Consider the following 25,445-nt stretch of genomic DNA (forward strand, 5'->3'; position numbering starts at 1 on the left):
AAACACGCCAGAGATAGATTAACAGTGATTCACCCCTCAGCCCTCAAGCAAGCGTTGTGGGCCGAGGTTCTGATCGGTAAACTCACTGCAGACTAACACAGACGTTAACAGCGTGGCTGGAGGCTTTCCTCGCGGCGCTCAACCACTAACACAAAACCCGGAAATGAACCGGAAGTAGCGGCTCATAGTAGCCGGTTAAACAATGAGACTCAGCGGTCTCGCAACAAATACAATCAAATATTAAACAATATGCTACGTATCTGCCCAGATAATCAAGTCTCTTACTGTACAACCCTCGCGATGTGCCTGCGCGTCTGCGCGAATGTGTCGGGGGCCAGTGAATCACGTGGTCTCTCTCACGAGCGGAGCTCCGGGCTCGGCCGCTGGACCGGACAAGGAGCGGATTTCCTCGTGCTCCGTGACGGGATGAACGTCGTCCTTCTTCTTCAGGGATGTGGAGCTCGTGCTCGTCAGCGGAATGAATCTCGCGCGTCTGCAGGGGACGGCTGGTTTGAAGCCGTTTGTAGATCGTTGGAAAAACAAAAGTAAAGTCCGTGGGGAAAATGAAACAGTCTGAGATCGTCCAGCGAGCAATTTCCTGTTTGGTCTTTCCAAGTTAAAACAGGAAAAGTCCTTTTCAAAATAAAAACGTCGACTAAGATAAAAGAATAAATGAATGAAATGAATAAAACAAACGTCTTATCGCCTCCATTAGCTTACTGGGTCGACTAGGAAGACCCCCGGGGGGGGGGGGGTCTAGTGGCGACGTCAGCATCGGAGGAAAAGAGAGATGTTTCTGTGAGCTCAGCCTATTTAAGTCATGTTCCAGGTGACTCCCCCCTGGGAGGAGGGGTCAGGGGTCAGTGTGGCCCCCGGCCAATTAACTATCAGAATTTGGCCCCAAGGTGCGGTTTACAGTGGGGGACCCAGGAAGTGATCTTCTGCCACATGGAGATAAGAGCTCCATGCTGGATTTTTAAATGTAAGGGGTCTCCTGAGGCGAGTCCCAAGTTTTACGAGCCTTTGTTCTAAGTCAGGTCACTGGGCCTTCCCCAACATAATATATATAGTAGAACTATATATAAACGTTATAAGCTGTGTTTTCAAATATGTTTTGCGGGTCCAGACAATTTGATTTGGGGGTAGAGGGGGCAAACGGCTCTTTTGATAGTACAGGTTGCAAACCCCTGGTTAATGATCTGAAGGACTGAAATTATTACTTGAAACATCAATATGTATTTGTCACGTGTTTATGTTTGGGTGTAACAGTCAACAGTGACCTGACTCACGATTAAGTTTAATACAAACGTACATACACTACTTTTTCCTAATATTTCCAATGAAACCTGGATGAGAACAATCAACCACACTCGTGTATTAATCTCCCGTTTTTGCAGCAAAACTGGTTTAATAACTTAATAGAAGTTGTTTTTCAGAACAAACCTATTTGCAGTAATTATTTCTCTGTATAATGTTGCAGCAGCTCTCAACAAAATGAAAAGTATCTGTTCAGTATATTTAGGAAAGTGACCCTTTTATCTGAGGTTTCTTGATACAGCAGAACGAATGGAAGAAAGCAAATAATGACGTTTATTAACTGGAGATGGGAAATTGTATCTCAAATATTTGATATGAGATGGAAGAAGAAACGGAAAATGGATATTGTTTTTGAAAAAATAAGGAAAGAAGACCAGTGGAGGAGGAAGGAAGAACAAAATATGTCTTCAAGAATTAGAAACCCACTTTATGTAATGGTACATTTTATTTTATTTTTAAATGTCTCTTTTTCTTCAGTTATAATACATCACAATACACTGGTTACTGTAAGAAATCACACTTTTACAAATGAAGAGTAGAAAGGCCCATAGTGTGAATCCTCTCTCTCACTAACATCGCTGTGTGGTCACTGAGCTGCTGAACGATGTTGGTTCGTGTTTGAATCTCGGATCCCATGCACTGTGAGGGGTGCAACCCTATGTCGTATGAACAGGTGAAGGGGCGGGTCCCCAGAGGCCTGATGCCCGATATATAAGGAGGACCTGAACTTTGAGCAGGAGCTGTGTCTGAAGGTCTTGACTCACAGGATGAACGCCCTCCGAACTCTGTTTCTCTTGGTCGCCGAACTCTCTGTGGGTGAGTACAACTTCACAGAAAGCTTCACCCCCCCATCTCCCTTGTGGATAAATACAGTATTTGTGATTGATTTGCATGTGCGGCGGTTGATGCTCCTTCTAGTCCTGTATAACCAGATTTCTCATCCTTCCAGCTTGGTGTGGTCCAAAGGCACCAATCCAAAGGAGGTCGATCCTCCAGTTCAGGCAAATGATCCAGTGCCTGGTGCCCGACAGCTCACCGGTTTTGGACTACTATGACTATGGCTGCTACTGTGGATATGGCGGCTCTGGCACGCCTGTGGACGAGCTGGACAGGTTGTGATTCATTCACTCTCTCTCTATCATATCATACAAACGGCTTTTCGCCCTGTCTAAACACTTGTGTTGTCAAACCTGCAGGTGCTGCCAAGTGCACGACAAGTGTTACCGTGAGGCCAAGGACCACGACCAATGCTTGCCTTTCTTCGACAACCCTTACACCGAGATCTACGACTACAGCTGTGACACTGTGAGCAAGACGTTCACCTGTGACGGTGAGTGCACCGAGACGACAAGAGCATGAGGTTATTAACGAAGAATAAATAACCTCCTAACCACCTTGTGCACTTTCTCCTCCTCAGACAACAACGACGCATGTGAGATGTTCATCTGCAAGTGTGACAGGAAGGCTGCAGAGTGTTTCGCCACATCGCCTTATAACCCAGAGAACAAGCGACTGCCCAGCGAGCGATGTCAGTAGAAGACCTCTGCAGTTAATCAAACGCAGGATCCACTCCCACAGAAGATGCTCGACATTCAGATAAATTGCTGTGTCATTAAATTAAATGTGTTGTTGGAATTTTGACTCGTGCTGGTTCATGCACATTTTCCATTTTGAGAGATATTTGTATTAAAGATCCTGTCACAGTTCAAATCCGTGTGCAGTTTGAGTCATGTGTTTTGTCAGCTTCTATCAACACTGTTTATTTGCAGAAGGCGATGAGATGTTTGGACTAATCTCTGATGAACCAGACAGTGAAGAAACCCACTTTATTTTATCTTATACATAATTTTATTTTTAAATGTCTCAAATGCACAGAGATAACATTAAGCAGTCGCTGGCAATAAAATGCTTGAGTCACAGCATTTCATTGCCAGCCAACAGCTGAACTATGACTTCATAGAAAAATTAAGCACGTAGGAGTTTTTCTCTGGAATTTTGGTTTGTGTTTGTATTTCAGATCCTGTTCAGTGTGAGGGGTGCGACCCTGTGTCGAGATGATCAACTGTGGCGGTGAGTGCCCCGAGACGACAAGAGCGTGAGGTTATTAAAGAAGAAGAAATCACCTCCTAACCACCTTGTGTACTTTCTCCTCCTCAGAGAACAACAGCGTATGTGAGATGTTCATCTGCGAGTGTGACAGGAAGGCTGCCGAGTGTTTCGCCAAATCGACTTAAAACAAAGCGCACAGGCACTGGCCCCAAGAACGATGTCAGTAGAAGACTTCTGCAGTTAATCGAACGCAGGATCCACTCCCACACACGACACACCCATCACTGATCTGTCAGGAGCGGCAGCAGCTTGTTTCGTCCGCTCATTGAAATACTCACACTGACTTTGTACTGTCACATTCTCAAGGTCATGGTTTTCTTTTCTCCTTCTTTCTCTTTGCTGCGTCTCTATTGTTAGCTGTGGATCTGTATCCTGACCAGAAACACCAGTAGATCTGCATCTCTCATTAACTGATGCACGGTTATTCACAGGTATAATCCTAACTCAGGTTTCCAATAGAGGGCGCTCTCATGTAGCTCTTTCTTCCCTTGCTTGCTGAAAGTAGTTTACAGACTGTAGACTTTAATATTGGCAATTTATCAAATTATACAAATGCTTGCAGTACTCAATAAAGAAGATAAAAATGATTCAGTTTGTGTGTGTGAATTTATAGATTTTTTGTATTTTTTGTGAAGTATTCGGTTATATATAATTTTTTACCTTGGTTGATGGTGTCATCTTAATATAGTTGCAGTGTTGTGGTCCGTTGCCATTTCAGTCAAGTGTCCGAGCACATTGCTAGTTTGGACCAAGACGACGTAGTTGAAACCAAAACCAGAGCAAATTATTATGTTATCATGGTCTAAACTTTCTTTGCTTTATATGATTATATATATAAGCTGAAAAAATATAAAAACTTTTTCACCTAAAAAGGAAAAGTAAAGAAACAGAGTAATGCAGCTTCTTTTAATGACCTGACTCACGATTAAGTGGAATACAAACGTACATACATTACTTTTTAGTAAATATTTTCTATGAAACCTGCATGAGAACAATCAACCACACTCATGTATTAATCTCCCGTTTTTGCAGCAAAACTGGAATTAATAACTTAATAGAAGTTGTTTTTCAGAACAAACCTATTTGCAGTAATTATTTCTCTGTATAATGTCGCAGCCGCTCTCAACAAAATGAAAAGTATCTGTTCAGTATATTTCCGAAAGTGACCCTTTTATCTGAGGTTTCTTGATACAACAGAACGAATGGAAGAAAGCAAATAATGACGTTTATTAACTGGAGATGGGAAATTGTAGCTCAAATACAGGGAATGTTGGCGCCCTAGGCGGGATTTCAGAATGGCGCCCCCCCAACATACGCACACAAATTGTCATGCATTCCCAATAACTTTTGGACTGTATACAGATTCACACACAGGCAGACAAAATTGTAAGCTATAAAAAATAATAAAAATATAAAAAGTCTGAAATCAGCTGTACTGACAGCATATCATGTCATGTCGACAAAATAAACATTTATGATGTCCACAATCGGGTGATTCTACCTCTATATTGTTCTTTCTCCTCCTCCCCTACTTTGCTGCCCTTTCTGAATCGTGCACCTGATAATTTTATCCTTTTTTGACTCATCTTCGACTATTACCAGTCTAACACGCCCCGCCCCCCCCCCCCACACACACACACAAGAGAGTATGTGCTTGTGTGTTTCTGTGTTTCAACTGACAAATGTGTGGATTAAGTACATAATTGAAGATGGGGAAATTTCATCATGTGGCGGCAATAAAAGGAAATTAAACTCCAGGAGAACAGCGGAGAAATCGAAAGTATGGGATGTATATTTAATCATGTATATAATATATCACTTATATCGTTTAAAATATATCAATTTTCAGTGTGTTTTCCGGCCCGATTTGCTCACGGCGACCGAAAAAAAATAGAACAGACCTTGAAACCATCGCTGCAGATTGCGAGCGGCCGCGGCACGACGCTGCCGGTGCGAACAGCCCAATTATTTAACATGGGCGCGGAAAGGAAGCGGACAGCTTTCGTGGCGCTTCGCGACGCTTCTATCTCCGGTGCGTCCCCGGGTTTAGAAGATGATGTTGTGACGTGAATGTATTGGTTTATATTGCCTGTGTCACGTCATGATAAATCAGTCTCTTGTGCCGCCGTCTCGGCATTTTGCGCCCTAGGCAACCGCCTATATCGCCTATGCCAGGAGCCGCCCCTGCTCAAATATTTGATATGAGATGGAAAAGGAAACGGAAAACGGATATTGTTTTTGAAAAAATAAGGAAGGAAGACCAGTGGAGGAGGAAGGAAGAACAAAATATGTCTTCAAGAATTAGAAACCCACTTTATGTAGTGGTAAATTTTATTTTATTTTTAAATGTCTCTTTTTCTTCAGATATATAATACATCACAATACACTGGTTACTGTAAGAAATCACACTTTTACAAATGAAGAGTAGAAAGGCCCATAGTGTGAATCCTCTCTCTCACTAACATCGCTGTGTGGTCGCTGAGCTGCTGAACGATGTTGGTTCGTGTTTGAATCTCGGATCCCATGCACTGTGAGGGGTGCAACCCTATGTCGTATGAACAGGTGAAGAGGCGGGTCCCCAGAGGCCTGATGCTCGATATATAAGGAGGACCTGAACTGTGAGCTGGAGCTGTTTCTGAAAGTCTTGACTCGCAGGATGAACGCCCTCCGAACTCTGTTTCTCTTGGTCGCCGGCCTCTCTGTGGGTGAGTACAACTTCACAGAAAGCTTCACCCCCCCATCTAGTCCTGTATAACCAGATTTTTCATCCTTCCAGCTTGTTGTGGTCCAAAGGCACCAATCCAAAAGAGGGCGCTTAACCAGTTCAGGCAAATGATCCAGTGCCTGGTGCCCGACAGCTCGCCGGTTTTGGACTACACTGACTACGGCTGCTACTGTGGATATGGCGGCTCTAGCACGCCTGTGGACGAGCTGGACAGGTTGTGATTCATTCACTCTCTCTCTCTCTGTCATGAAATAAAAACACCTTTTCTCCCTGTCTGAACACTTGTGTTGTCAAACCTGCAGGTGCTGCCAAGTGCACGACAAGTGTTATGATGAGGCCATGCAGCACAACACATGCTGGCCCATCTTCGACAACCCTTACACCGAGTTCTACGCCTACAGATGTGCCAAACAAAGCAAGATGATCACCTGTGGCAGTGAGTCCACCGAGACCAGCGTGAGGTTATTAAAGAAGAAGAAATAACCTCCTAACCACCTTGTGCACTTTCTCCTCCTCAGAGATAGACAACGGCGAATGTGAGCAGTTCATCTGCGAGTGTGACAGGAAGGCGGCCGAGTGTTTCGCCAGATCTCCTTATAACCCCGAGAACCAGCGACTGCCCAGTGAGCGATGTCAGTAGAAGACCTCTTCAGTTAATCAAACGCAGGATCCACTCCCACAGAAGATGCTCGACATTCAGATAAATTGCTGTGTCATTAAATTAAATGTGTTGTTGAGCCTTTGACTCATGCTTGTTCATGCACATTTTCCATTTTGAGAGATATTTGTATTAAAGATCCTGTTACAGTTCAAATCCGTGTGCAGTTTGAGTCGTGTGTTTTGTCAGCTTCTATCAACACTGTTTATTTGCAGAAGGCGATGAGATGTTTGGATTAATCTCTGATGAACCAGACAGTGGCTCCTGATATGTTTAAAACATGACATTGACAAACAGCCTCAGACTACCTGTCGAAGAGCCTGATGCACGATATATGAGGAGAACCTGAACTTTGAGTTGTTTCTGAAGGTCTTGACTCGCAGGATGAACGCCCTCCGAACTCTGTTTCTCTTGGTCGCCGGCCTCTCTGTGGGTGAGTACAACTTCACAGAATGCTTCACCCCCCCATCTCCTTGTATATAAATACAGTATTTGTGATTCATCTGCATGTGCGGCGGTTGACGCTCCTTCTAGTCCTGTATAACCAGATTCCTCATCCGTCCACCTTGTTGTGCTTCAGCCCTGTCTACCAACAGCAAGGCGCTCAACCAGTTCAAGCAAATGATCCTGTGCACGATGGCCGCCAGCTGACCGGTTTTTAAATACACTGATCAAGGCTGCTACTGTGGACTTGACGGCTCTGAGACCAAAACCAGAGCAAATTATTCTGTTATCGTGAATTAACCTGGTCTAAACTTTCAAATAACTGCACTACGATAGTAAACATTTCTCTTTGTGTAGAATGTACACACAGTGAATGTATCCTGATCAGGTTCAACGTTCACACTTATGACACGACTATGTATCGGAAGAATAATACCTACATTACTATAATGTATACTACTTATGTAATGGGGTTAATCCTTAGTAATTGCTTTAGCTAAAACAGGAGAGTTTTAGCAGTGTCACTTTCCCAGTTATGCTTATATGTATATATGTGTAGATATAAAATCACAGCTCTATTTACCTGACAGGGCGGCGATGCCTATAGGACGCGGGGACTCGGATATTTTACGATCACTATTTTTTCCCACCTTAAGATTTCATTCAGATTTTTTGGCCTTGTTTAAAATTAGTTTTCTTTCTGATTAATTTGTTTGATTTCTGGTTTCTTAGTTTTATTTTATTTTGTTCTCTGTTCTATAGCGTGTGCAATATGGCCGACGGGTACTTTGCAATCCTGATGTAATGGATTGAATATTGGTGAGTTATTGGCTCGGTGAACTAGAGACCCTCCTCTGTGATTCCATTGTCTAATTTTGCAAGTCAAGTAAATGCCAGTACTCCATACTCTGCACATGATCCTGTGCTGTTTGATCAGTTCTTTTAAATCATATGTCAGACTTGAATAAATTGTCTATTTCTGGATTCATCAGCCTCCTGTCCCGTTTTTTCTGGATATATGTGGTGAACCCTGTTGGCATTCAACTGTCACCCTACATTTTTGACCACTACACTTATGCGTGCTAATACATTTTGATAATCTCTGCAGTTTTTATGCACCGATATACCACTGATATCCTCCTTAATTTACAAATTGATGAAGCTTCATGGTGCTTCATTTGCTCTACTCCGCCATCAAGTGGACAACACATTTAAAACAGGCAGAGGGATTATAATGACATCATGGCTTTGGTGTGTGAAGCTTTGAATTGGATGAATGAATGAATTATGTTTTTGATGCCAATACATAAATTATGAACTTATTAATCTGGTGTCTGTCTTTATGATACAATGGCGGGGTCAAAAGGGTAAAGTGGAAACAAATTGGGCAGAGGGTTGTGATGTGACTGTGCTTGTGTTACTTGTAACATGTAACACGTCAAATATGGACATTTTATTAATTTAAATTTAAAAATAACAACTTTTCCACAGTGCTGGGTTTCAGTCGGTTTCTTTCTTTGCAAAGAAACGGGCAATAAATTCCAAAGTCCAAAAAATGTTAGGGGGGGCAGGACAGACAACTTGCAGGAACGTGTGTGTGTGTGTGTGTGTGTGCATGTGTGTGTGCGTGTGTGTTCCCAGTCAGCGCAACTTTATCTTTTCAATGAAAAATATTCACATTAATATCCCTTCATATTTACAGCATCTGGTCACTGCACAATATTTAGCTTCAGTTCAACACTGCATTACAATGTTTTTGTACATGGCCTTTGACTTGATTATGGCCATAAATGTGACTATTTCCTTGTGTGAAACTTGTAGCTCTTTCTTCCCTTGCTTGCAGAAAGTAGTTTACAGACTGTAGACTTTATTATTGGCAATTTATCAAATTATACAAATGCTTGCAGTACTCAATAAAGAAGATTAAAAAATGATTCAGTTTGTGTGTGTGTATGAATTTATAGGGTTTTTGTATTATTTGTGAAGTATTCAGTTGTGTATATTATTTTATACCTTGGTTGATGATGTCATCTTAATATAGTTGCAGTGTTGTGGTCCGTTACCATTTCAGTCAAGTGTCCGAGCACATTGCTAGTTTGGACCAAGACGACTTAGTTTAGACCATAACCAGAACAAATTATTATGTTATCATGAATTAACTTGGTCTAAACTTTAAAATAACTGCACTACGAAAGTTAACATTTGTTTTTGTGTAGAATGTACAAAAAGTGTATGTATCCTGATCAGGTACAACATTCACACTTACCGCACGACAAACTATCGGAAGAATACTACATACATTACTATAATGTATAATACTAATGCGTACACATACATTTTGATCATCTCTGTAGTTTTGATGCACTGATACCACTGATATCCTCCTTAATCTACACAGTGTAAATACAGTGTGCTAATTCAGAGTCAAACACAATGACTGTATAAAAATGGATGACGCGTCTCCACTTCCTTCTGTTTTGCAGAAAAACACTTGAACGTACATTGTGTTAAATAATTTAAACAATCTTTAAGAAAAACCTATTGAGCATGCACATTGACTTTTTAGTCTAGGTGCAGTTTATGAGCTATACTGCATCCAGCCACCAGGGGGTAAGCAAGACAGTTTGGGGCCACTTAGGGAAAGGTGTCAAGTCGGCCATCTTTATTTACAGTCTATGGTCACACCATAAAGTTTATCACTGCCCTCATTTGATATGGCATCATTTTGATTTTGACACTATTCAATTGTAATACCAGTTTCTATAAAGTGAGAGTTTAGATGAGGAGTTAAGAAAAATGGAAACACATCATTGTGACCAAGAGACGCACGTTGGCTTGAAGAACCACAAAACTGACAAAGGGAACGGCTCAGGATCGTTTAACTAAAATGCGATTTGATCGGCTCCTGTTCATTTAAGTTGAGCTTATCTCGACACGCAGCTCAACCACAGTGACACAACAAAACCACAACCACAACGCAGTTTGGCAATGCACTCGCCACAGTCCAGGCGATTAGGAATAATTTCGGTTGAAACCTTGTATGTGTGAGAGCTGCGTTACTGAGGATCTGCTATCAACATGTTTGCATTGTTAATGATCTGAAGGACTGAAATTATGACTTGAAACATCAATATGTATTTGTCACATGTTGGAGTCTTTGTGTAACAGCCATGAACAAAAAGACGATCTTCTGCGTTCTGCTGTTTCCTCAGAGTCGACGTGGTGATGATTTATTGATGTGAAGATGCCTGACATTCAGATAAATTGCTGTGTCATTAAATTAAATGTGTTGTTGAGGCTTTGACTCGTGCTGGTTCATGCACATTTTCCATTTTGAGAGATATTTATATTAAAGATCCTGTTACAGTTCAAATCCGTGTGCAGTTTGAGTCGTGTGTGTTGTCAGCTTCAATCAAACACTGTTTATTTGTAAAGGTGATGAGTAGTTTGGACTAATCTCTGATGAACCAGACAGCGGGTCTAAAAACATGAAATTGACAAACAGCCTCATACGACAAGAGAGAGTTGGAAGAAAAGTGGGAGAAATGAGCTTTACATTTCATTTCATTTAGCTGACGCTTTTATCCAAAGCAACTTACACTAATTGCATTCAACCATGAGGGTACAAACCCAGAAGAACAAGATCTAAGAAAGCAACATTTCTTCAAAAAAGCCAAATTACAAAGTGCTGTAAGTAAGAACCTGGTGGACAGTAGAGAACAACAATAGTTAATTGTACTGGATGAGTAACTGTCACAGCATGAAATTCAAAAGACGTTGGGTTAAAAAGTGGAAGCGGGTAGAGAGAAAAACTCCATTTGCGGGAGATGAGTAAACCTGTAGCACCACCCCTACCAGTGAGCAGCTGGGGTGGATGTGTTGTCCGGTGTGATCCAGGTCTCAGTGAGAGCAAGGAAGTCAAGTGAAGCCAGAGAGGAGGTCTGTCTCGGGTAGCTGACTGGCAGTTCCATAGGCCTGTGAGAAGATGTTGGGTATGTGTGGAATGGGTGGGATAGATAAGAGAGGAAAGGTTATGGTATTGGTCTGAATGAGTGCAAGGCCATTAGTATCTACGAGTAGTAATGTGCACTGAAAGTATACTCATATTCAAATAGAAGGAAACAGTAGCGTTGTGCTCCCCGACTCCTTTGTCTTTATCCTCCGAGTCTTCACACATGCTGAAGCTGAGGCGCCAAACACTTCCTGCTTTTTAAACCAGAGTTGATGATGGTTGGCTACAGCTGTGCTGACCACACCCCCTGCTCATGAGTCAATCAGGCACCAGGTGGTAATGGCCCAGCAATAGAAACTCAGTTTCCCATTTTTGGCCAATTAGGAGTTTCCCAAAAACTCCTAATTGGCCAAAAACTGATTATGGACAAAGTCTATTTTCTTCAAAGGGTAGAAAGAAAAATACAACTTAGTCCTTAACAGAATTGCAATAAAAATTAAAAATATCTGTTCAGTATATTAAGAAAAGTGACCCTTGTATCTGAGGTTTCTTAATACAGCAGAATGAATGGAAGAAAGCAAGTAATGACATTTATTTACTGGAGATGGGAATGTGTAGCTTAAAGATCTGGTATGGGATGGAAGAGGAAACGGAAAATGGATATTGTTTTTGAAAAAGTAAGGAAGGAAGACGAGAGGAGACGGAAGAAGGAAGAACAAAATATGTCTTTAACATGAAGAAACCCACTTTGTTTTATGATAAATATAATTTTATTTTTAAATGTCTCTTTTTCTTTAGTTATAATACAGCACAATACACTGGTCACTGTAAGAAATGACACTCTCACAAATGAAGAGTAGAAAGAACCACAGTGTGAATCCTCTCTCACTAACATCACTGTGTGGTCACTGAACTGCTGAATGATGTAGGTTTGTGTTTGAATCTCGGATCCAGTTCAGTGTGAGGGTCGGACCCTATGTCATGTAAACTGACAGGGCGCGCCCCCCGAGGGTATATATAAGGAGGACCTGAACTGCGTCTGAAGGTCTTGACTCACAGGATGAACGCCCTCCGAACTCTGTTTCTCTTGGCCACCTGCCTCTCTGTGGGTGAGTACAACTTCACAGAAAGCTTCACCCCCCATCTCCCTTGTGGATACATACAGTATTTGTGATTAGTCTGAATTTACGCGGTTGATGCTCCTTCTAGTCCTGTATAACCAGATCTTTCAACCTTCCAGCTTGCTGTGGTCCAATTCAAAGGAGGTCGCTCAACCAGTTCAGGAAAGGTATCCAGTGCCTGGTGCCCGACAGCTCGCCGGTTTTGGACTACTCTCACTACGGCTGCTACTGTGGATGGGGAGGCTCTGGCACGCCTGTGGACAATCTGGACAGGTTATGATTCATTCACTCTCTCAGCTCAGTGCTACCATGACAAACAAAACCCTTTTCTCCCTGTCTGAACACTTGTGTTGTCAAACCTGCAGGTGCTGCCAAGTGCACGACAAGTGTTATGATGACGCCAAGCAGCTCGAACAATGCTGGGGCATCTTCGACAACCCTTACACCGAGGTCTACGCCTACAGCTGTGACGAAGCGAGCAAGATGATCACCTGTGGCGGTGAGTGCACTGAGACAACAAGAGCGTGAGGTTATCAACGAAGAAGAAATAACCTCCTAACCACCTTTTGCACTTTCTCCTCCTCAGAGAACAACAATGCATGTGAGATGTTCATCTGCGAGTGTGACAGGAAGGCCGCCGACTGTTTCGCCAGATCGCCTTATAACGCCGAGAACAAGCGACTGCCCAGCGAGCGATGTCAGTAGAAGACCTCTGCAGTTAACCGAACACAGGATCCACTCCCACAGAAGATACTCGACATTCAGATAAATTGCTGTGTCATTAAATTAAATGTGTTGTTGAGCCTTTGAATCTTGATGGTTCATGCACATTTTCCATTTTGAGAGATATTTATATTAAAGATCCTGTTACAGTTCAAATCCGTGTGCAGTTTGAGTCGTGTGTGTTGTCAGCTTCAATCAAACACTGTTTATTTGTAAAGGTGATGAGTAGTTTGGACTAATCTCTGATGAACCAGACAGCGGGTCTAAAAACATGAAATTGACAAACAGCCTCATACGACAAGAGAGAGTTGGAAGAAAAGTGGGAGAAATGAGCTTTACATTTCATTTCATTTAGCTGACGCTTTTATCCAATGCAACTTACACTAATTGCATTAAACCATGAGGGTACAAACCCAGAAGAACAAGATCTAAGAAAGCAACATTTCTTCAAAAAAGCCAAATTACAAAGTGCTGTAAGTAAGAACCTGGTGGACAGTAGAGAACAACAATAGTTAATTGTACTGGATGAGTAACTGTCACAGCATGAAATTCAAAAGACGTTGGGTTAAAAAGTGGAAGCGGGTAGAGAGAAAAACTCCATTTGCGGGAGATGAGTAAACCTGTAGCACCACCCCTACCAGTGAGCAGCTGGGGTGGATGTGTTGTCCGGTGTGATCCAGGTCTCAGTGAGAGCAAGGAAGTCAAGTGAAGCCAGAGAGGAGGTCTGTCTCGGGTAGCTGACTGGCAGTTCCATAGGCCTGTGAGAAGATGTTGGGTATGTGTGGAATGGGTGGGATAGATAAGAGAGGAAAGGTTATGGTATTGGTCTGAATGAGTGCAAGGCCATTAGTATCTACGAGTAGTAATGTGCACTGAAAGTATACTCATATTCAAATAGAAGGAAACAGTAGCGTTGTGCTCCCCCGAACGACTCCTTTGTCTTTATCCTCCGAGTCTTCACACATGCTGAAGCTGAGGCGCCAAACACTTCCTGCTTTTTAAACCAGAGTTGATGATGGTTGGCTACAGCTGTGCTGACCACACCCCCTGCTCATGAGTCAATCAGGCACCAGGTGGTAATGGCCCAGCAATAGAAACTCAGTTTCCCATTTTTGGCCAATTAGGAGTTTCCCAAAAACTCCTAATTGGCCAAAAACTGATTATGGACAAAGTCTATTTTCTTCAAAGGGTAGAAAGAAAAATACAACTTAGTCCTTAACAGAATTGCAATAAAAATTAAAAATATCTGTTCAGTATATTAAGAAAAGTGACCCTTGTATCTGAGGTTTCTTAATACAGCAGAATGAATGGAAGAAAGCAAGTAATGACATTTATTTACTGGAGATGGGAATGTGTAGCTTAAAGATCTGGTATGGGATGGAAGAGGAAACGGAAAATGGATATTGTTTTTGAAAAAGTAAGGAAGGAAGACGAGAGGAGACGGAAGAAGGAAGAACAAAATATGTCTTTAACATGAAGAAACCCACTTTGTTTTATGATAAATATAATTTTATTTTTAAATGTCTCTTTTTCTTTAGTTATAATACAGCACAATACACTGGTCACTGTAAGAAATGACACTCTCACAAATGAAGAGTAGAAAGAACCACAGTGTGAATCCTCTCTCACTAACATCACTGTGTGGTCACTGAACTGCTGAATGATGTAGGTTTGTGTTTGAATCTCGGATCCAGTTCAGTGTGAGGGTCGGACCCTATGTCATGTAAACTGACAGGGCGCGCCCCCCGAGGGTATATATAAGGAGGACCTGAACTGCGTCTGAAGGTCTTGACTCACAGGATGAACGCCCTCCGAACTCTGTTTCTCTTGGCCACCTGCCTCTCTGTGGGTGAGTACAACTTCACAGAAAGCTTCACCCCCCATCTCCCTTGTGGATACATACAGTATTTGTGATTAGTCTGAATTTACGCGGTTGATGCTCCTTCTAGTCCTGTATAACCAGATCTTTCAACCTTCCAGCTTGCTGTGGTCCAATTCAAAGGAGGTCGCTCAACCAGTTCAGGAAAGGTATCCAGTGCCTGGTGCCCGACAGCTCGCCGGTTTTGGACTACTCTCACTACGGCTGCTACTGTGGATGGGGAGGCTCTGGCACGCCTGTGGACAAACTGGACAGGTTATGATTCATTCACTCTCTCAGCTCAGTGCTACCATGACAAACAAAACCCTTTTCTCCCTGTCTGAACACTTGTGTTGTCAAACCTGCAGGTGCTGCCAAGTGCACGACAAGTGTTATGATGACGCCAAGCAGCTCGAACAATGCTGGGGCATCTTCGACAACCCTTACACCGAGGTCTACGCCTACAGCTGTGACGAAGCGAGCAAGATGATCACCTGTGGCGGTGAGTGCACTGAGACAACAAGAGCGTGAGGTTATCAACGAAGAAGAAATAACCTCCTAACCACCTTTTGCACTTTCTCCTCCTCAGAGAACAACAATGCATGTGAGATGTTCATCTGCGAGTGTGACAGGAAGGCCGCCGACTGTTTCGCCAGATCGCCTTATAACGCCGAGAACAAGCGACTGCCCAGCGAGCGATGTCAGTAGAAGACCTCTGCAGTTAACCGAACACAGGATCCACTCCCACAGAAGATACTCGACATTCAGATAAATTGCTGTGTCATTAAATTAAATGTGTTGTTGAGCCTTTGAATCTTGATGGTTCATGCACATTTTCCATTTTGAGAGATATTTATATTAAAGATCCTGTTACAGTTCAAATCCGTGTGCAGTTTGAGTCGTGTGTGTTGTCAGCTTCAATCAAACACTGTTTATTTGTAAAGGTGATGAGTAGTTTGGACTAATCTCTGATGAACCAGACAGCGGGTCTAAAAACATGAAATTGACAAACAGCCTCATACGACAAGAGAGAGTTGGAAGAAAAGTGGGAGAAATGAGCTTTACATTTCATTTCATTTAGCTGACGCTTTTATCCAAAGCAACTTACACTAATTGCATTCAACCATGAGGGTACAAACCCAGAAGAACAAGATCTAAGAAAGCAACATTTCTTCAAAAAAGCCAAATTACAAAGTGCTGTAAGTAAGAACCTGGTGGACAGTAGAGAACAACAATAGTTAATTGTACTGGATGAGTAACTGTCACAGCATGAAATTCAAAAGACGTTGGGTTAAAAAGTGGAAGCGGGTAGAGAGAAAAACTCCATTTGCGGGAGATGAGTAAACCTGTAGCACCACCCCTACCAGTGAGCAGCTGGGGTGGATGTGTTGTCCGGTGTGATCCAGGTCTCAGTGAGAGCAAGGAAGTCAAGTGAAGCCAGAGAGGAGGTCTGTCTCGGGTAGCTGACTGGCAGTTCCATAGGCCTGTGAGAAGATGTTGGGTATGTGTGGAATGGGTGGGATAGATAAGAGAGGAAAGGTTATGGTATTGGTCTGAATGAGTGCAAGGCCATTAGTATCTACGAGTAGTAATGTGCACTGAAAGTATACTCATATTCAAATAGAAGGAAACAGTAGCGTTGTGCTCCCCCGAACGACTCCTTTGTCTTTATCCTCCGAGTCTTCACACATGCTGAAGCTGAGGCGCCAAACACTTCCTGCTTTTTAAACCAGAGTTGATGATGGTTGGCTACAGCTGTGCTGACCACACCCCCTGCTCATGAGTCAATCAGGCACCAGGTGGTAATGGCCCAGCAATAGAAACTCAGTTTCCCATTTTTGGCCAATTAGGAGTTTCCCAAAAACTCCTAATTGGCCAAAAACTGATTATGGACAAAGTCTATTTTCTTCAAAGGGTAGAAAGAAAAATACAACTTAGTCCTTAACAGAATTGCAATAAAAATTAAAAATATCTGTTCAGTATATTAAGAAAAGTGACCCTTGTATCTGAGGTTTCTTAATACAGCAGAATGAATGGAAGAAAGCAAGTAATGACATTTATTTACTGGAGATGGGAATGTGTAGCTTAAAGATCTGGTATGGGATGGAAGAGGAAACGGAAAATGGATATTGTTTTTGAAAAAGTAAGGAAGGAAGACGAGAGGAGACGGAAGAAGGAAGAACAAAATATGTCTTTAACATGAAGAAACCCACTTTGTTTTATGATAAATATAATTTTATTTTTAAATGTCTCTTTTTCTTTAGTTATAATACAGCACAATACACTGGTCACTGTAAGAAATGACACTCTCACAAATGAAGAGTAGAAAGAACCACAGTGTGAATCCTCTCTCACTAACATCACTGTGTGGTCACTGAACTGCTGAATGATGTAGGTTTGTGTTTGAATCTCGGATCCAGTTCAGTGTGAGGGTCGGACCCTATGTCATGTAAACTGACAGGGCGCGCCCCCCGAGGGTATATATAAGGAGGACCTGAACTGCGTCTGAAGGTCTTGACTCACAGGATGAACGCCCTCCGAACTCTGTTTCTCTTGGCCACCTGCCTCTCTGTGGGTGAGTACAACTTCACAGAAAGCTTCACCCCCCATCTCCCTTGTGGAGAAATACAGTATTTGTGATTAGTCTGAATTTACGCGGTTGATGCTCCTTCTAGTCCTGTATAACCAGATCTTTCAACCTTCCAGCTTGCTGTGGTCCAATTCAAAGGAGGTCGCTCAACCAGTTCAGGAAAGGTATCCAGTGCCTGGTGCCCGACAGCTCGCCGGTTTTGGACTACTCTCACTACGGCTGCTACTGTGGATGGGGAGGCTCTGGCACGCCTGTGGACAATCTGGACAGGTTATGATTCATTCACTCTCTCAGCTCAGTGCTACCATGACAAACAAAACCCTTTTCTCCCTGTCTGAACACTTGTGTTGTCAAACCTGCAGGTGCTGCCAAGTGCACGACAAGTGTTATGATGACGCCAAGCAGCTCGAACAATGCTGGGGCATCTTCGACAACCCTTACACCGAGGTCTACGCCTACAGCTGTGACGAAGCGAGCAAGATGATCACCTGTGGCGGTGAGTGCACTGAGACAACAAGAGCGTGAGGTTATCAACGAAGAAGAAATAACCTCCTAACCACCTTTTGCACTTTCTCCTCCTCAGAGAACAACAATGCATGTGAGATGTTCATCTGCGAGTGTGACAGGAAGGCCGCCGACTGTTTCGCCAGATCGCCTTATAACGCCGAGAACAAGCGACTGCCCAGCGAGCGATGTCAGTAGAAGACCTCTGCAGTTAACCGAACACAGGATCCACTCCCACAGAAGATACTCGACATTCAGATAAATTGCTGTGTCATTAAATGAAATGTGTTGTTGAGCCTTTGAATCTTGATGGTTCATGCACATTTTCCATTTTGAGAGATATTTGTATTAAAGGGGACATATTATGAAAATTCCACTTTTGTACTGCTTCTAAACGTTATTTTGGGTATCTGGCGTGTCTACCGTCCCAAAAACTCTTGAAAAAAAAAAGTCCGCGATTTGTTGTGGTTCCTCTATGTCGAGCCCGGCGGCCGGGAGATGCGACCGGGCTCGCGTCTCCCGAGCCCCGGGTGTCTGTCTTTGCTAGAAAATAGCACCGGAACGTGTTCAAGGACCCCCCCGGTCTCCGGCTGCACCCGTGCTTGGGCACTCGCTCAGCGGACAGCCTCTCCTGTGATGCCCGGGTGGCGAGTAGGAGGAGGGGGGGAGAGAACTGCCCCTATCACTTTTGTGGCCCGTACAGATTTCCTCCACGCAGCCCGAACACCGGTGCCGGTCACCAGCAGCTCGTTGCCGCCTCCGTCGCTTGTTTAAAATAGACTCATACCCAGGGTTTTGAGTGCATTTCGCCGCAAAAGTTGCAGCAGTGTTAGCCTCAAAAGCTAGCCCCCACATCCCTTCTATCTGTGTGTGTGTGTGTGTGCGCGCGCTCAGAATATATGCCCTGTATGATACAATTATACAATTATATACTGTATACACACATATCTAATGCATGTATTTAAATAAATGTACATCTTTATCAGAAGGTGTCACTGCATGAAAAGAAGCGTTTGTGTCATTATGTGTCGCAGGAAAGTGTTGGCACATTCTTCGGTTAACAGCGTTTCACACGAATCTGCAGGCAGCAAAGGAAACTCTCCTGTTTCCTGCAGTTTTCAAGTCTGATATCTGTTGTGAGGTGACCCCCCTGCTCCTACGCCTAGAGGAGACTTTCACATGCAAATGACAATGCTCTGAGCTTCACAAATGCAAATCAGGATAGTTCCCCTCAGAGCAGATAACACCTTTTTCTAAGAGGCAGCAACTAAATTATCTGGCTGAGTACACCAGGCTTAAAATATGTATAAAACCTGAAATTTTAAATTGTTCTTAAATAAGTAAGTGTGCTATAATGAATTACATTGTATACCACGAACAAAGGTCAATGCTGTCAAATGAAACAATGCACTTTATTTCAAATTTTTATTGTCATCCAAAACAATCCTGAATCTCACCCACTGTACAGAGTTGCATGATTACAGTCACTTTTTCATTTGTGCTGGTTAAATGCACAGAGGATTTGTTAACCACACTTCTACCAGCAATCCGCTCAACAGGAAGAAATTATGCTGGGTATGATATGTCTGTGCCCTGTAATCTCTAAACTTCTCCCGGCTTTCCATAAAAATATCTGTCCTCCCAAAATACTGGCATCATATTCACATGTCAATAGCAAACTAAGCTGTTTTCCATGAATTTTAAATGCTACCTTTTCACCACTACTGTCAAAATTGCTACGAAACATTCATTGATTTAATGATTTATTTTTTCAGTGTAATATTTGATCCCCCATGGACTGCACAGTGACAAAACACAGCAGCCGGGTGCTTGGCTACAACATACATCTCCACTCAGTTCGATTATTATTTTAAATATAAAGAAGACACAATATAGAGCTGAAATTCCTTCATAATTTGAACTTCAATTGTCTAATTGTTGTTATTAAACTTTCTCAGTATTCCATTAAAACAGTCAACACTTTTATCCAAAGCAACTTACAATAAGTGCATTCAACTATAAGGTTACGAACACAGAACAGCAAGAATCATGTGTGTAAATTTACTAAACACCAGAAAAAATAAACCTGGCCTCAGTCACATAGTCATCCCATATGAAGTAACCGCTGCTCACGTCACCCGCTCGCGTCATCAGCTGATGGACTCGTCCAATCAGAGCCTCGTAAACGCCGTGCAGCAGCGTCGACTGTCCCGCAGACAGGAAGCGGGTCGTGTTTAGCTTGTCCCGTACGAGTGACTCTGTTTTCGGGGTAAATAACTTGCTGAAGTCGACACGACGCTGTTCCCTGGAGGAGAAGATGAGTGCGTGTGGAGGCAGAGCCGCGGGCCCGGTGTGGACAAGTCGAGGCGGAGAAGACGCACAGTCCCTGAGTTACGGTGAAAGCTAAGCTAGGAGACGCCATGCTAACCACTAAGCTAACTCGTTCATCTGAAAGCATGTCTGCCACTTTGGGATAGCGAGAAAGTTGCTAAAATACGAATACAGCATCGAGTGCTGGAGCAGATCTAGTGCATGTGTAAATATTTATGAATTACTTCGATGTAACAGTTTGTTCTCGTTAAGTTTTTTCATCAACGTGACTTTTCTGTATGTTTTCACAGCCTCAGCCCCCCCCCCCCCCACACACACACACACACACAAACAAAGAGGCGTTAGGCTGAGACGCTGAAAGTCCGGATTTAAAGTGCAGAAAATTAAGCCATTGAATGTAAGTAACTGTTTATGAATTGTTTTGGTGTTTTTTTGCTGTGGATCTTCCAACGGTGATGCAGCGCGGCTATTTCCGTTTATTAATAATAAACTCATGTTACATGTGTTGTTTTCCAGCTGCCTGTCCATGACGTAGTAAGACACACTATGAGCCAGTATGATCCGACCAGACCTTACATCAGCATTGAGGAGTTGTCGGAGAAGAAAGAGGGTAAGGTTATATTCATTAAATAATTTTCCAGTTACATGTAAAGGTGTATGTTGTCATTGAACTGTGCTAATTTTACTGAATGTGTTTACAGCTGATTGAAGCGGGACAGATGACATGGATCCATCCTTCCACAGCCAGGAGCGCACCGACCTGTGTCCCACACTTCATATAAGACTGGAAGCTACACTGATCTCACAGCTACACACCACAGACGTCTACACACTGGAGAAGATTCAGACAGAGTCCCACAAAGAAGTCATGACCCAGAGGCTGCAGAGAAACATTTCAAGCCTCACCTGAGATTTTGTACAATATTTTTGCTGTATGTAAATAAAGCTTTCACTCCACATATACCTTGTTCACATTTGTTCCCTGTACAATATGTTCACCTATAGCATCAAGCATCACATGAATGTTTAGTTTTAATTAACTGCAGTGCTTTTGGTAAAGGCTTACTTATAAATAATAATAAATATTAATATATACATTTTTATTATAAATATTGTGTGGGAGGGGCTTACCCCACGTGCGGAATGCTGTGACCCCACGTGTGCACTGCAATGACCCATAAGGTGACCAATAGCAACACTTCTACCAGCCAATCACGAGTGACATTAGTTTCAAGGGTCTGTGGTTTCCTCCAATGGTGAGTAGAGAGAGGTTCTAGCCAGCGGCTGGACTCCGATTCATATGCTAATTAGATCACACGTCGCGATCGGTCCGCGCGGCGGCGCGAGCCCCCCCGCGGCTCTCTCCTTTGTTCTCCAAATCCCCCTTAAGGTCCGCAAACGCCGATAGACCCACCTTGTCTTCACTGGCGAACGCCGAGGTAACATCATGGAAACAGTTGGTTACAGCAGGGGATTAGGCCTGTCCGTAGAGGTTCACTGTGACAATAATACTGCTTTTCGTCTAGTGGGAGAGATTTAAGACGTGAAAGTGGATGTGTGTGTGTGAGTGACAGGGGGGGCGGGGCGGTGAGAGAGGGGGTGGGCGGTGCATTCAAAACAGGTCAATCTAAGGAGGGCTGTTTTAGACAGGGTAAAAAGGGTGCTGTTTTAAATTATCCTTGTGGTATTTTGACCAAAAAATGTTACAGACATTTCATTAAGACCCCAGGGAACCATATCAACTTGTGGTAAAATGGGCATAATATGTCTCCTTTAAAGATCCTGTTACAGTTCATATCTGTGTGCAGTTTGAGTCGTGTGTGTTGTCAGCTTCAATCAAACACTGTTTATTTGTAAAGGTGATGAGTAGTTTGGACTAATCTCTGATGAACCAGACAGCGGCTTCTGAAATGTTAAAAACAGATGAAATTGACAAACAGCCTCAGACGACAAGAGAGAGTTGGAAGAAAAGTGGGAGAAATGAGCTTTACATTTCATTTCATTTAGCTGACGCTTTTATCCAAAGCGACTTACAATAATTGCATACTACCATGAGGGTACAAACCCAGAACATAAAGATCTAAGAAAGTAACATTTCTTCAAAAAAGCCAAACTACAAAGAGCTGTAAGTAAGAACCTGGTGGAAGTGGGAGAAATTAGCTTTACTCAGAAAGACTGAGGAGAGGACTCGTGGAATTATTTATGAAAACAGAATGGAGTGACTGAAGGAGGTGCAGCAACCAAACCATTCATTTATTTCTTTAATTTATATGATAATTTATAAAAGTTGAAACGCAGCTTTTTTTAATGACTTTGCCGATTATAAATTTAGTTTGACACGCTTTAAAAGCTTATATTTACATTATGAAGTACAATAAAAAAACATATATGTTATAACAAAACACATATGAGGCAGCAGATGTGGTTAGAGCCACGACAAAGTGCAAGATCAGCGTTATTTCATCACAGAACAGACAGACAACAGAACAAACATTGCCCTCCACTGTTATCATCCTCCTCATATCATCAAGGATGTTTTTTTGTAGTTCGGCATTTTCCACGTCTCCGTACATGTGGTGGAAAGTTTCAATGTTAAGCTTGCTATCTCTCTTTATGTAAAGGAAAAAATAATGCAAACATTGGAGGCTAGGCGATGTGAGCTATGTGCTTCTGTCTCTCTCATAGGTCCCCAGCTTCCTGAGTGGAATGAAAAAACGTACATACATTACCTTTCATAATATTTTCTATGAAACCTGGATGAGAACAACCAACCACACTCATGTATTAATAATCTCCCGTTTCCCGGTTTAGCAACAAAACTGGAATTAATAACTTCATAGACGTCAGTGCAAACCTCTCTTCTGCAAAAGTGTCTGTTCAGCACATTTAGAAAAGTTATCCTTTTATCTGAGGTTTCTTAATACAGCAAAGCGAATGGAAGAAAGCAAATAATGACATTTATTGAATGCAGATGGGAAATAATTTTATTTTTAAATGTCTCTACATATAAAGAGTAGAAAGTTCCACAGTGTGAATCCTCTCTCTCACCCCTGTTAACATTGCTGTGTGGTCACTGAGCTGCTGAACTATGAAGATTTCACAGAAAAGTTAAGCACGTGGGAGTTTTTCTTGCTTTTTGCAGATGTTGGTTGTTGCTTGAATCCTGGATCCCGTGCGACCCTGTGTCGTATGAACAGGTGACGGGGCGGGGCCCCCGAGGGTTTATATAAGGAGAACCTGAACTTTGAGCTGTAGCTGTGTCTGAAGGTCTTGACTCGCAGGATGAACGCCCTCCGAACTCTGTTTCTCTTGGCCGCCGGCCTCTCTGTGGGTGAGTACAACTTCACAGAAAGCTTCACCCCCAAACTCCCTTGTGGATAAATACAGTATTTGGGATTCATCTGCATGTTCAGTGGTTGATGCTCCTTCTAGTCCTGTATAACCAGATCTCTCATCCTTCCACCTTGTTGTGCTTCAGCCCTGTCTATCAACGACAAGGCGCTCAACCAGTTCAGGCAAATGATCCTGTGCACGATGCCAGACAGCTCGCCGATTTTCGACTACGCTGACTACGGTTGCTACTGTGGATATGGCGGCTCTGGCACGCCTGTGGACGATCTGGACAGGTAATGATTCATTCACTCTCTCTCTCTACCATGGCATTCAAACACCTTTTCTCCCTGTCTGAACACTTGTGTTGTCAAACCTGCAGGTGCTGCGAAGTGCATGACAAGTGTTACAGTGACGCCATGCAGCACGACGAATGCTGGCCCATCCTGGACAACCCTTACACCGAGTTCTACGCCTACAGCTGTGACGAAGCGAGCAAGACGGTCACCTGTCCCAGTGAGTGAACCGAGACGACAAGAGCGTGAGGTTATTAAAGAAGAAGAAATAACCTCCTAACCACCTTGTGCACTTTCTCCTCCTCAGGGAACGACAACAACGAATGTGAGCATTTCATCTGCGAGTGTGACAGGAAGGCCGCCGAGTGTTTTGCCAGATCTCCTTGGATCCCCGAGCACGAGCACCTGCCCAGCGACCGCTGTCAGTAGAAGAGCTCTGCAGTTAATCGAACACAGGATCCACTCCCACACACGACACACCCATCACTGAGCTCTCAGGAGCGGCAGCAGCTTGTTTCGTCCGCTCATTGAAATACTCACACTCACCTTGTACAGTCACATTCTCAAGGTCATGGTTTTCTTTTCTCCTTCTTTCCTTGCACTGCACCTCTATTGTTAGCTGTGGATCTGTATCCTGACAAGAAACACCAGTAGATCTGCATTCACCGTTATGATCCTAACTCAAGTTTCCAGTAGAGGGCGCTCTCATCTAGCTCTTTATTCCCTTGCTTGCAGGAAGTTGTTTACAGAATGTAGACTTTAATATTGGCACTTTATCAAATTATACAAATGCTTGCAGTACTCAATAAAGAAGATAAACAAAAATGATGATTCAGTTTCTGTGTGTATGAATTTATAGAGTTTAACAAGTTTTTTTTAATGCATAAGTCTTTTTTAAGGCACCTTTACCTTCTTCCCTCCATAGTCCCTTTTTGTAAGGGTGAAACAATCATGGTTTCACCTGACAAACAAAACAAAACACAATTGTGAACTCGTGACAGAGTTTCCAAGGTCAACAGAAAAAAGAGAGAGAGGTGTTGCAGATTGTGATGATTTATGGCGTGTCACTAATGATCTGTGTGGACTGAACGAACAGTTTGTCTCTTCCTTAATAAATGAAAAACACTTATATCTGTTATACCTCCCCAATCTATAATAATTAATGCTGACATCCCGAAACCACTGGATTCAGCTTCTAAACACTTAATGCAGCGATTGCATTCATCACTGGGAAAGACCAGTGGCTCCAGTGTCATGTGAATACCTGTCTTTTAAGCCTGATCTCTTCTGTGGCACAGCTTTAAGGTTTATTTTGCAGAAGTTGGACACAAAGATTCCATTGGAATTAAATCATTCCACGCCGCAGACACATTCCTCAAACAAATTGTGTTCACAGACACTGGAAGTTACTGAAAAATCAACTTAAGATGACTAACAGAAACAAATGTGCTTGTTTCGACAGTGTGTCCCGCTCTGAGGGTTGTGGT

The 25,445-nt window shown here is 42.8% G+C and overlaps 6 protein-coding genes and 1 long non-coding RNA gene across 9 annotated transcripts; all 7 read left to right on the forward strand.

Moving 5' to 3' along the window:
* Positions 1 to 2,282: 2,282 nt before the first annotated feature.
* Positions 2,283 to 4,015, forward strand: LOC133020548 (phospholipase A2-like). Its single transcript, XM_061087187.1, has 4 exons — positions 2,283 to 2,429; positions 2,514 to 2,647; positions 2,735 to 3,387; positions 3,475 to 4,015. Exons 1-3 carry the CDS (start codon positions 2,323 to 2,325, stop codon positions 2,851 to 2,853), a joined length of 360 nt encoding a protein of 119 aa, XP_060943170.1. The 5' UTR covers positions 2,283 to 2,322; the 3' UTR covers positions 2,854 to 3,387; positions 3,475 to 4,015.
* Positions 4,016 to 6,009: 1,994 nt separating this feature from the next.
* Positions 6,010 to 6,791, forward strand: LOC133020860 (phospholipase A2-like). The gene is made up of 4 exons (XM_061087632.1): positions 6,010 to 6,127; positions 6,220 to 6,365; positions 6,454 to 6,587; positions 6,676 to 6,791. The coding sequence occupies exons 1-4, from the start codon at positions 6,083 to 6,085 to the stop codon at positions 6,789 to 6,791; spliced, it is 441 nt and encodes a 146-aa protein (XP_060943615.1). The 5' UTR covers positions 6,010 to 6,082.
* On the forward strand, positions 6,012 to 24,786 carry LOC133020634 (phospholipase A2, minor isoenzyme-like). 2 transcript variants are annotated; one of them, XM_061087311.1, is made up of 5 exons: positions 6,012 to 6,037; positions 23,570 to 23,663; positions 23,811 to 23,958; positions 24,045 to 24,178; positions 24,266 to 24,786. In XM_061087311.1, the coding sequence occupies exons 2-5, from the start codon at positions 23,615 to 23,617 to the stop codon at positions 24,385 to 24,387; spliced, it is 453 nt and encodes a 150-aa protein (XP_060943294.1). In that variant the 5' UTR covers positions 6,012 to 6,037; positions 23,570 to 23,614; the 3' UTR covers positions 24,388 to 24,786. The 2 variants fall into 2 exon arrangements, with proteins under 2 accessions (XP_060943294.1, XP_060943382.1); XM_061087399.1 differs by lacking the exons at positions 6,012 to 6,037; positions 23,570 to 23,663 and adding an exon at positions 7,181 to 7,242.
* On the forward strand, positions 12,252 to 13,031 carry LOC133020770 (phospholipase A2-like). Its single transcript, XM_061087512.1, has 4 exons — positions 12,252 to 12,314; positions 12,446 to 12,599; positions 12,692 to 12,825; positions 12,913 to 13,031. The coding sequence occupies exons 1-4, from the start codon at positions 12,266 to 12,268 to the stop codon at positions 13,029 to 13,031; spliced, it is 456 nt and encodes a 151-aa protein (XP_060943495.1). The 5' UTR covers positions 12,252 to 12,265.
* On the forward strand, positions 14,836 to 15,615 carry LOC133010198 (phospholipase A2-like). Its single transcript, XM_061077682.1, has 4 exons — positions 14,836 to 14,902; positions 15,055 to 15,183; positions 15,276 to 15,409; positions 15,497 to 15,615. Exons 1-4 carry the CDS (start codon positions 14,850 to 14,852, stop codon positions 15,613 to 15,615), a joined length of 435 nt encoding a protein of 144 aa, XP_060933665.1. The 5' UTR covers positions 14,836 to 14,849.
* LOC133009538 (phospholipase A2-like) lies at positions 17,420 to 18,199 on the forward strand. 2 transcript variants are annotated; one of them, XM_061077070.1, is made up of 4 exons: positions 17,420 to 17,486; positions 17,639 to 17,767; positions 17,860 to 17,993; positions 18,081 to 18,199. In XM_061077070.1, the coding sequence occupies exons 1-4, from the start codon at positions 17,434 to 17,436 to the stop codon at positions 18,197 to 18,199; spliced, it is 435 nt and encodes a 144-aa protein (XP_060933053.1). In that variant the 5' UTR covers positions 17,420 to 17,433. The 2 variants fall into 2 exon arrangements, with proteins under 2 accessions (XP_060933053.1, XP_060933047.1); XM_061077064.1 differs by having other exon boundaries at positions 17,420 to 17,482; positions 17,614 to 17,767.
* LOC133011225 (uncharacterized) lies at positions 20,629 to 21,293 on the forward strand. Its single transcript, XR_009680725.1, has 3 exons — positions 20,629 to 20,729; positions 20,849 to 20,942; positions 21,034 to 21,293. It is a non-coding gene; the product is annotated as an uncharacterized LOC133011225 (long non-coding RNA).
* Positions 24,787 to 25,445: the final 659 nt, after the last annotated feature.

The sequence above is a fragment of the Limanda limanda genome, chromosome 1 (genome assembly GCF_963576545.1).
Source record: "Limanda limanda chromosome 1, fLimLim1.1, whole genome shotgun sequence".
Classification (NCBI taxonomy): Eukaryota; Metazoa; Chordata; class Actinopteri; order Pleuronectiformes; family Pleuronectidae; genus Limanda; species Limanda limanda.